The sequence below is a fragment of the Cryptomeria japonica genome, chromosome 2 (assembly GCF_030272615.1).
Source record: "Cryptomeria japonica chromosome 2, Sugi_1.0, whole genome shotgun sequence".
In the NCBI taxonomy this organism is placed as follows: Eukaryota; Viridiplantae; Streptophyta; class Pinopsida; order Cupressales; family Cupressaceae; genus Cryptomeria; species Cryptomeria japonica.
Window position 1 is genome coordinate 677,961,118 of NC_081406.1, and position 12,092 is coordinate 677,973,209.

At 34.1% G+C, this 12,092-nt stretch overlaps 1 protein-coding gene across 1 annotated transcript; it reads right to left on the minus strand.

Moving 5' to 3' along the window:
• Positions 1-6,455: 6,455 nt before the first annotated feature.
• Positions 6,456-9,850, minus strand: LOC131036883 (transcription factor bHLH129). Its single transcript, XM_057968896.2, has 5 exons — positions 8,917-9,850; positions 8,597-8,755; positions 8,060-8,125; positions 7,743-7,808; positions 6,456-6,805 (listed from the first exon to the last, which is right to left on the minus strand). The coding sequence occupies exons 1-5, from the start codon at positions 9,640-9,642 to the stop codon at positions 6,644-6,646; spliced, it is 1,179 nt and encodes a 392-aa protein (XP_057824879.2). The 5' UTR covers positions 9,643-9,850; the 3' UTR covers positions 6,456-6,643.
• Positions 9,851-12,092: the final 2,242 nt, after the last annotated feature.

A 12,092-nucleotide genomic window follows, 5' to 3' on the forward strand; every position in this document is an offset into this window, starting at 1 on the left:
TATTGAAATACTCAAATTTCCTATAGAACAATTTTGAACCAAGGATGCTCCTAGTTAAAATGCTGGCATAATTCTTTAAAACTTTGCACTCTCTTACATCCTGATGATGGATCATAGAGTGTGATCCAAAATGTTGATGCAAAAAAAGACACACAACCAAACCCAGAAGGAAATACTTTTTAAACTTATGGATTGTGGAAATCTGATGAAATTAATACAATTATATTTTAAAATCAATTTAATAGTTAGAATTCAAGATATTGGGATACATAAATAAAAGAAAGAGGGATTGAGCTTTATCTAAATTTTATTATGATGTCAATTTTAATTTTTAAAGAAATTTATATATTCAAATATTGAATTGAATCTTTAAACGAAGATTTGGAATGATTGAAAGCTACTAACCTTGAAATATAGGATAAAAGTCACCTTCAACTTACTCCAGGTGGTATGATTTTGTCCAACTCGTGTGACTTTAACTAATATTGAGTTTCTTATTCGATATCATTGCCTTGGTTTTGGTCACTCTGGAAAACTCATTTATTGATTGAAAAAGAAATTTCTAAGGTTTTTAAAACTCTATCGACCTTTGTTGAGTTTCTAAAACCCTATTGTGCCTTGGTAAAACCTTCAACACTCAAAAGTTTCTTTGATTTCAGTCTTTTCAAGTGGTTTTGCAATCATCGAAGGTTTCAACAACCCTCTTGATTTTCAATGAAGTTGTCAAAACTCACTTAAGTCCCACTCAAAGTTTTTCATTCAAAAGGTCTTCAAGTATTTCCTCATGTCGAGTTTTACTCTAGTTTTTGAAACTATGTCAAGATCTGACACGATTTCCACAACCATGTCATTTTATGACAACTTTCAAAGTTTTTTCAAAGAAGTCTCTATGAAAAATTCAAAACTTATACTTAATTTTTTGTTAGCCTTTATGAACAGTTTTTGACCCATCGTCAGGGCCTGATAAGGTTCTCACAACCTTGATGGAATCTGACTCATAAATGAAAACTTTGGGAAGTCTTTGCCTTGAATGGTTCTCAAAACTTTGACAACATCCAATCCAAAACTCACAACTTTGTTTCCTTTTCACAGTGATAATTCACAAGGGATTTCTAAGAAGGTAAAAGCAAAAATAGGTTTTCAAAACCCTTGTGGGACCCCGAAAAGGTTTCAAAAAACTATCAAAAGGCCACTCTCTCGTTTATATCATTGGTTTTGGAATATTGACACCAAAGAAAAGCTTACTTACCATCATTAATGCTCACTAATAGAGTTAAGAGAATTAAATGTTGAAGTATTTAAAGGAGTAAAATGACTAAAGTAAATCATTTTTGCAAGTTCTTGTAATACAATTCATGGAGGGTTTTGGAGAGCACAACGAGAAAAATTGTAGATGGTAAGATCGATAACCACAAAGTAAAATTTAAGGTGAAGACACTGAATTTTAGCTAAATTCAAGGTGCATAATTTCTCTCAATCTTCTAGTTACAATATTGAGTCAAAAAGAGGAGTTTGAGTCTTTTTTGTGGTGTAAAACACATATTTCTTGGCAAAACTCTACCCAAATTTTTCTAGAAATAAGAGCACCCCCTATTTTAGCTTAGCCATCACGAAATACAAATATTTGGGGTACGAGAATCTATCAAACCTAACGAGTACAATACTGAAAATTGGTCTCCCCAACTAGGGTATGTGAACTTGAATGATTTTTGGTAAAGAGTAAACAAGGATCTAATAGACCCCTAATTACTCAACAAATGCTAGAAAGTGGTCTCCTAAAGGTGGTAGGTTTCCATGTGGTAGTCCAATGCAATGACCTAGTTTTGGAGTGTATCAATCATTATGAGCGAGATAGAAGAGAGATCAAAACGAATGATAATGACCTACTCATCACCATAAATAGATATGCCACCAGTGGATGCTTTAATCTACCAAAAAGGGAAGTTTATGCATACTTTAATTTCTTTATGTCTCACCTGAGTTTAGTGAAAAGAAGGGACAATACATAAATGAGATTTCTAGGGAGTGGTTTGTTGCTCCAGAGGAAGGTAAATCATAGTTACCTAAAAGACTATATAGGTTCCATTGTGTAGAGGAGATCTTATATTTGGTTGTTCTTCTACATAGATTGAAAGGTAATGAAAATGCTCACGATTTTGAAGATTAGATGTTCTTCTTCATCCAAATAATTATTGTTGTTGGTGTAAATAATTATTCATCTTGGATATTATTACACCTTACTTAAGTTTACTTAGGTACATGCATTTCATAGTAGTTTGGGTATGAGACACTTGGGTGTTTGTGCCACATTGGGATAGTGTGTGTAGGAGAATTTCCACCTTTTACGGTGTGATCTTGTTGTTACACTCCACATTCAGTGGGTGATCCACCTCATGTGGAATATTATATTGTTTCTCCTACATACTCATACCTATTTCCTACCTACCCTTGTTTCTTATTGAGCCACATGTCATGTTTGTGTGTTCACATATCCATATAGCCTTGCCTATATAAGCAGGCTCATATTAATTGTATGTATCGATTGATGATCTAGTTGATTAGTATTTTCATCTTGATAGAATACAGTTTATTTCTATCATATATTTTGTCTCTCTTATTTGTGCTTTCCATTGCCTCTTGATCTTGGCAAAATCTCACGGTTAGGAAAGAATACTTGGATCAGGCATCAATTATAGGTGGGCAATTGCAATCTATGATCTTTGACTTCCATTTGAATAAGTCTTTCTCTATTTCTTCATACTTATTATGTGCCCTGGCTTGCACTAGGTAATGTTAAGGACTTCACCCTGCATAAGTATTGTGTCAAAAAGAGGAACTTTTGAGTATTTTTCATGGTGAAAAATGCATCTTTCTTATAAAAAATTTGCCCAAATTCATCCAAAACGTAAAGCACCCATGTCTTAGATTAATTTAGCCATCATGAAATATACACATTTCGGGTGTGACCATCTATCAAACCTAGTGAACACAATGCTAGATTAATTAGTGATATCCAACTAGAGCATGTGAATTTAAACAATTTCTGGGAAAGGATAAATAAGGATAACAAACCCTCAATCACTTAGTGAATGGTAGAAAGTGATCTTCTATAGGCCACAATTTTCCCTATGGTTGTCCAATGCACTGACTTAGGTTTGGAATGTGTTAATCATTATGAACCAAATGTAAGAGAGATCAAAACAAATTATAATGACATACACATCACCATAAATAGGGATACATGTACTGGATGCTTCTATCTTCTAAAAAGGGAAGTTTATGCAGACTTTATTTTTTATTGTGTCACTAGAGATTTAATGAAAAGAAGGGAAGATACAACAATGTGATTTGTAGGGAATGGTTTGCTACTTCAAAGAAAGGTCAATCATAGTTACTTAATAGACTACATAGTTCCCATTTTGTAGAGGAGATCTCAAATATGGTTGTTTTGCTATACAAATTTTGAAATAGTGGGTGATTACAAAATATGGTTGTTCTGCTATACAAGGTAATGAAAATACTCACAATTTTGAAAATTGGATGTTCTTCATCCAAATAATTATTGTTAGGGAACAATACTTGGATTGGGCATCAATTAATAGTGAGTGATTACATTTTATGATAGTCACCTTTCCTTTGAATATTCTTTTCTATATGCCTTTATACTTATTCCATTCCCTAGCTTGCATTAGGCAGTGGACAAGACTCCACCCTAAAAAAGTATATTATATAAATATCCAAATTTATGATTATTACACTCAATTTTGATTGGGTCACAATTATAGAATGTTCTGAATAGTGAACAATGCATTCACTATGAGATTTGTAAGAGAAATTCAAGGTGATTTGGGTCAAATAATCTCACTTAAGGCAATCTAGTTGATTAATCTATATGACAATCATTTCATCTAATTATAAAGATTTAGTTACATCACAATTCTAGGGGTTTTGATGCTTTACCATATAAGGTACCTAAGTATGCTAAAGATAAAGTTAGGTATCCAATTCCCTATAGGCCTTGGATTCTATTCATGTGCAAGTCACAATCTAATGCACTTAATATTGAAAGTGGTGTGATAAAAATATTCTATATAGTTCTATGAAATGAGATTTCCCTTTGACAACAAAGATTTTTTGAAGAATGGCCTTCAATTGGTCCAACTTTCCACCACATCCCACAATTTGAGGATTATTGGGTAAACTATGTTGAGGACTATGAGGTAAGGAGAAGAAGATGAATGAGGCTATCACTCAAACAAATTGTCACTTTTCAATTGAGTTAGGATGTGTAGACACTTAAATTTGATTAATTAATTTAATTGAATATATATATATATATATATATATATATATATATACTGCAGAAATGCAGTGCGTTGGATAAACTTTTTAACGTGAAAAGTGACGTTGGCGCCTGGTGCGACACGTATTGTGGTACCACGTGGGTTGAGGGGAGACTAGACCTCGTGACCTCATGCTTCACTACTAGAAGCTCTCGCCAATCAAGCTAGACCCCCAACCCTATTTCATATAAACATTATTGGTTTGCGTATTTATTGCTTGCTTTTATTAATCTATTTTTCCTTCTTAAAGTGTTCTTATCATGAGTGTGGTTGATGTTGTGTCTTACTTAGATTGTTAGTTTTCATTTCAATCATTTTAATTTTCACACACAATTTTCTACTCATAGGATGTTTTAGGTGTTGAAGATGATGAGTTAGACCTAGTAGATGATCAATAAATGATTGCCATAACACTATAGATCAACAAATCTATTACAAGCCACATAGCCTTGGACACAACTTCTCATGACTACTTGTGTACCCAACAACATATGAAATAAAAGCAACCACACTTGAAAATAATGAGCAAAACCATGCAACGTCCTTCAACATTAATGATTGCCAATCCATCCATCACCAAAGGAGATCAAGGATATGCAATAACTTTAATCATTAGCAAATCCAATTAGAGCATCCCTTTCATGGGTATATTTTATTTAAAATAACGATTATAATATTATATCAACACCTTTGTTATGTAGGATATCAATTGCAACATTTTTTCTTTGAAATAGTGAAAGAAAATATGTCTTAGAAGTTATCTAACACATTTTTACTTCCTTCAAATATGAATTCATCCTTAGAATGGGACTTCTACCTCTCTTAAGAACAATAATGACAACAAGTGAATCCCCTCCACCTCGAACTCCTTGAAGCCTTCTTTATTTGCCAAGATAAGACCAACTATAAGTACTTGCCATTCCACTTTATTATTGAAGTTTGATTCCAAAAGTCGAGAACCAACAATAAAAAAAACTTCATACACTATCCCTTATTAAGTAGCCAACACCTGTAATTTCTAGATTCTATCGAGAGATGCAATTAAAATTTAGTTACACAATTGTTTTTGAAAAAACTTTTTTCAAGTATCTCTTAACCCTTGAATGAATGATGATTTTTATATTTAAATATTTGTTTTTCTAATTAACTTGTTAAATTTTATTTAAAATTTTATATGAAACATATCTATCACCTCCATATTTTATTGTGTCAATTATATATGTACACCTAAATCAAAAGGCATATTATAATGAAATTATACAAATTAAAAATTTGATTTAATTAAAAACATTAAGTTCTAACAGTTTTTTAAGTTCAAACTATTAAAATATGGGCCTTCATGTTCCTAAATCAGAATTAAATATCGACAATTTGTTTCAGATTCATTGATGACTCCATTGACGAATCATATTGTAATCCCACCTGGGGAGGCTGGCCATGAGTTGCAGATCTAAATTGAATTTCATAAGCTTAGCTTCAATTCTTTTTAAAATCATAAACAAAATCGATGATTTAAAAAAAACCTAAGTCAAGATCTGTATGATGAACAGATCACACATGTCAAAAGAAATTGTGAGGGTTGAATTATCAAACTGGAAGAAATTATTGGACTGGTGCTTTACCAAAGCCCAAAGTCATACAATCCGGCGAAGATTCAGACTTTGCAAAAGTATTATTATTATTACGTTTGCACATGCACATGCAATTGCATGTGGAGTAGTAATAAATGGCTGCATTTACGCTGTAAGAAGAACCAAATCATCATATATTACTGTCTGAATCTTATTAATCCAGGTAAGAAGTTGCTCCCCCAAAACGATACAACAGGGCGTGTCAGTAGTTACAACTCATGCATTCATATCTTATTTTCAGTCCAATTTATGTCAGATTATTCTCAACATAAAATTTTGGATTTTTTTCTCGATCTGATTAGTAAATAGTCTGTGAGTTGTTGGTTAATTTATGTAAATTAACAAACAACTCGGGCTATTCAAACTGTTTCTTATTAAGAATCTTGTAAAGACCCACAAAAATTATTCAAAATTTTTGGAAGTTCTTATATTCAAAATCTGGGCAGCAAATGTCGATTTTTAGACAAGTAGCTGTATCAGAATTGCTTTTACAAGCAGCAGCTGAGGGCAATGTTGAGTTTGGGGTGTGGTGGATTGGGCAGATTCTTTGATAGGCTTAGTTTATATATATATTCTCTTCTATCACTGCATGGATGACCACCTTTTGAAATGTGTAGCTGAATTCAGTAATCATTAGTGTTTTTATGCTGCACACATGATCTTTTGAGGCTAATTGGTCTCCAAGTTTTTATTTTTCTTCTCCATGGAGATCATGCCCTCTATCTCTGCTAATGACCTTGTTGAAGCAATTTCTTGAATCACATCTTGCATTTTAACTATAGCAGCTGTACTGTTATCCTTCTTTGGCCAGTATTCATCTGTTGTAAGCACCTGCAAATCAGAAAAATGAATCAGCAAATTGAATTCATCTTATATGTCTCTGTATATTAAGTTCACATCTCATGACATGCTCTTAACATAGTAATTATTGTGGTGAGAGAATAGCATTGCTTCGAAAAGAGCTAAGAGAAATCAACATTTCGAATTGATAAATATTCGAACAATAATACAGGAAGAGTATTGAAGTTATCACTCATGTTTCAATTGCGTTCATTCTTTGATCATCCAATCTTTCAATTAATAACTTTAAAGAAACCAAAAATGTGATAACTAAAAGTCCATTAATAAAATTCACATAATTTACCAATAGCCGCCTACTTTATACCATAGTTAGAATTTTTGGACTTTAATTGGAGAAGTTTTGCAGCTTTATTGGTATCCATAGTGTACGACTGCTGAGGCATTTGTGCATAAGTATTAGCCATTTTTTAGGTGGTTGTAGTGCACAGTTATTTTTCAGTAGGTATCAGGCAACAATTTGAAATGACCACTTTTTGACCGTTGTGTGATAATGGATCCCACAACGTGTATCATTACTACCCAGAAGCCACAATAATAATCAACCTTAAAAAAATCATCCAAATCGATGTACCATTTAAAAACCGTGGGTGTGCAAAGTTAGCTATAACGACTGCTGATATTCTTCCCCTAAATGATTGAAATGGAAAGATACACATTTTTATATGATTTATTTTTCCCTCCTTACTTAGAATGGATTGTTTTTATTCATCTTCATCTCCATGATAGTCTATACATAACTGTCACTCTAATTAAATATTAAATGGCTCAACAGTCATACAGTTTTTGAAAGCTTCTTAACAAAATTTCCAAAAGTTGCTTTATTAATACTGTGGATTGGAGAAACTGGAAGTACTTGATACTGATCTGTTAAAGGTTTCTATTTTAAGAATAATTGCCAAGAACGTACCTTGACTTGAAGCTGCAAAAACTTTACGTAATTGATGGCTTTCTCCAACATGGTAACCAAATCAAACTGCAAAAAGCAATATTCACAAGATTATGAGCGTTACAGAAACATTGTAGCAGATTGCAGATGGGGTCACAATTAACGTTTGAACAAGATTTTCGGTAATAATTATAGGTGAAAGAATAAAATCATTCAGGTTTGGATCCTGTTAGATGGTTTATTTTTGAGATGGACTGGAAATTTATGGCTACTTCTCATCATTATGAACTGCGACAGCATCAAATCTTTTTTATCTATAGTGTTCTAGTTAAAAATACCTTAGATCCGTTTGGTACAAGGTCCTGCAAAATCTTGAGCCTTTCACTGATACGCTCTCTTCTAAGCTGAAATCAAAGCCATAATATGAATGAGTTGATGTGACATGACACAGATTTCATGATAATTGTAAATCGAAGCATGGGAATAGCATAGAACTTTATTGCACTGTTTAGCTTGTTACATCATTTAGATGTTTTAGGTTTTCACAGTGAATAAGACTGGAATGAGAATTGAAAAAAAAACCTGTTAAACTGAAACTTTGATGTTTCATATCATAAACCCATAATCTATTTGATGGTAAAGTTCATGAATAATAGATACAAACTTTTGATAAGAAGTGTGTATATATTTTTCAATCGACATTTGAATCACTTCCCATAATCTATCGTCAATATATGACTCAGCACATGATCTATCCATCATCATGAGCATAAATTATGAATTGTGATTCATATCAGACACTTGGTTTTATAGAATTTGAGACATTTTTTTGTTTTTTCAATAAAAAATTAAATTGTTTGAGTTGAGGAGCTTACTCTAGCAGCCACACTTTGAGGATCCATTGCACTACCCTGCCTGGCTCGGGCCGACTTCAGTTTAGGAGACTTGGATTGCACTGAATTACATGAGCTGCCCGGAGAAGACCAAGAAATCATTTTTTTAGTGCAGGGTTGGATGTCATCTTCTATATTTATCTGCAAATCAGTTCATAAAGTTTAATTTTTGAAAACAAAATTGAAAAATGTTATGAACTTCAAGTATAAAACTAGCAGGCTATGTCACAGGACTGCCCATTGGATCGATCGATACGATAGAAGATTTGAAGTACGATGAATAGTGAGAGGACAGGACTTACCGTGCAAGAGCGCTTGAGGGGCAATTGCAGTTGTTGGTTTGGAACAGAGCTGTTTGTATAATGAATTTGGCCACAACTTTTCTCATCTGTATTAATGGAAGACTGAGATGGCCAAGCAAGTACATTCTGAGAATTGAATCCGATTGCCATGCCTGGGTCTTGAGCTAACATGTTCTCACATGCAAAATCATCAGAATAGTTGTACAGATGCCTTGGCATATGATCCACTGGAGTCTTCAACTGTGCTTCTACTCCTGCTGCATCTTTCATATTTACTAGCCCGGTTGACTGTGAAGGACTACTTAGCTCTAAAGCTTCGCCATTGCTGCAGATCAAGCTCTGGAACAGTGGGCCATCAAAGGGATAAATTTGGGAATTAGAAAAGCAGTCTACTGATCCCTGGGATTGCTCAGAGGAATCTATGTGGAACACTTGATTGGAACTATAATTATTATCATGATGTTGCAGATATGGATTGGCTAGATGTTGCATATCCTGCTTCTGTGTAGGGTCTGCAGAATGTATATTAGATATCAAGGTGGACAAATAGTTGGAGCCAGCTGCACCATTGAAATCTGATCTGATACCCGCAACAATGGAATTCCCACTAAAAGCAGAATCTGATTGCATCACCAGGTTGTTGAGAGCCATCCCAGAATATTCTGATATCATATGTGCTGTATGTAATGCTGAGACAGGCTTGATTTGCCAGTTCTCTGGACTCATCTTAATGTGAAGCACTAACCAAAACAGGAAAATCCCAATTGGAAGTTTCCTGATTTACAGTCTGTTATTGTGAAATGTTGCAGTCGTCTTCAAGTTACAATGCAACCTGAAAAAAAAAGTGATCGAGTGACAGTCAATCCACCATTGTTAATCACAATAAATTTAGGCCTTTCCTTTCTTCACACAGACAATTTAGGACTTGGGGTGAAATGAAAAGCACTTAATGCAGTTTTCCTTTTTCTGACACAGAGACAAATTTAAGAGAACGCAAGCATTCCTTGTATTCGCATCGATCGCTTAGGAATTACAAAAATCTAGGAGTCAAAAGACAACAAATGACTTTTATCCTCCTACAAATCTGCACCGTATCAGGAAAAAAGACAAGTTGTACTGTAGACATAAAATCTGAATCGCTCCTCAGACTTAATTTCTATATTAGATTTGCTCATCTGAGATAAAGTTTTACTGCACTTAACTTGAAAGGCAAGGCAGGCATGGAATTTTCACATGGGGACAAATTAAAAAGAAGATTGGCGCTTCGACTAATGTGCAGATCAAGAATGTGGGTGAATGAAATTCCGTGTACCTGAATTCAATGGAAGGCAAATGCAGAGGCCATCGCCCATTTGTTACTCTTTCCCCATATAACTAACAGCACTGTAACCCCACAATTAAACTTGAGAAACAATTGTATTTCTTGATTTCTCCACTCTAAATCTGCAATCAAACACTCGTGCAGCGTTTTTGAAGATGAAGAGAAAGAGAAAAATGAAAACATTAATGGGTATGAGCTGTATGCTTCAGACTCGCCGGCTATGGCGCCCCTCCATCCGTCTAGGAGGAGGAGTGCGTGGGATTCTCTTTACACCATTAAAATAATAACATCCTGAATCAAAGTGAGATTTTGTTTCAGGCTTAAACATAACCATGTGTTTAGACTCCACTTGTTTCAAACCAGATTCCATGCAGATACAAGATTTTTGCATATTTTCTTCTGGAATTCAAGTGGGTTTGAATGAATTGATTGAGATATAAGGTGGGTTTAGTTCTAAATGCAAATTTAAGGCAATGATGATCACGTGTTTCTTGATTATGATTTCTCGTAAAGAAACTACTGGATCTTAATATTATATTGGAGAGGCCATGTGTGGGAGATTTTTGACAGTCAAATTTTCTAAAAGGAAGTGCTGGATTTGTTTAAGGTTTGACTTTTGTTCTTAAATGGCAATGATGGAGGATTTTTTAAAGAATTCAGTTACTGGTGTTTCCTTTGCAAGGAGGAGCTGTGGAAGTGAGATGAACCGTCCCCAGCAATGGTGCCTGCATAATAATTTTTATTAAGCTTAAAGTAGATATGTAATGGTCAACTCACTGAGCGTTACAGATATAGATTGTTAGAGGAAGCACATGATTGAACGGGAAGCAAGGGATTTAAATAGTTGAAAGGTATGGTCTAATTAAATATTTTATTTCTATTAGAAGTGATAAATAATTATCTTATTTTAATCTATTTTTGACGTTTGATCTATTAAAAAAAATAAAATTATTATCAATTTTATATTAAAAATTAGTATTTTTAATTATAATTTAATTTGAAATTTTTCATTTTGTAATGAAAGATTCATGAACGGATCTAATTTTTGTGTGTCTCAAACAAATTATCGATATGGTCAATCACTTGAAATATAAGTATGATTTAGTGAACCTCTAGTATCTTAGATATCAAGATATAACTTTGTCCATGTCCATGGTGTTGAGACATGGACCAGCTAGGACTCGAACCTAGGACCTTCCATATGTTGTTGGAGTGCTCTATCATTGAGCTACTAGCCCCTCTTAGTGTGGCTTATTTCCAACACCAACACCCCCCCTTAAGCCACACCTCTCGTGTGCTTGGGGCTCCTAGCCTGGACTTGGCTCTGATACCATGTTGACAAATGGACTAGTTGGGACTCGAACCTAGGACCTTCCATATGTTGTTGGAGTGCTCTACCACTGAGCTACTGACCCCTCTTAGACAAGTCCATCATTAGTCCAGGCATGGCTTATTTTCAACACCAACACATGGTTCCTATATGTGTAATGTATCTACAATGGATTGGAAGTGTTTGCATTGAGTTTCTACAATCTATTGTCCACAGATTGTATGTGTATCCAGTTGTACTATCGATGTTTACGATGTTGCATTTTATGATAGTGAAGTATTCTGGATAGTGGTTTCAAAGATAAGGTAGGCTATACACAAAGACTAGTAAGTACTCTAGAGTTTCAAAGGTATGGCTCCTATATTTAGAAAATTAGAGATGAATGAATGTTCATGTCAATGTTAGTTCATTAACTTTGTAGAAGGTTCTAGTGAATGTGCTAGAGGAAGGTAATTTGTGCCAACTAGAGGAACCATGTGAAGGTAGTTTGAGACCAGTTGAGTTCAATATGGGGAACACGAAGCA

What these genes read in the sequence shown, in the direction of transcription:
- LOC131036883 (XM_057968896.2), bottom strand. Translation starts at nt 9,642, where the DNA reads ATGAGTCCAGAGAACTGGCAAATCAAGCCTGTCTCAGCATTACATACA. An exon ending in CCCTCAAGCGCTCTTGCACG is followed by an intron (nt 8,756 to 8,916) that starts GTAAGTCCTGTC and finishes ACTGATTTGCAG; the next exon opens with ATAAATATAGAAGATGACAT. An exon ending in TTGTACCAAACGGATCTAAG is followed by an intron (nt 7,809 to 8,059) that starts GTATTTTTAACT and finishes TGCTTTTTGCAG; the next exon opens with TTTGATTTGGTTACCATGTT.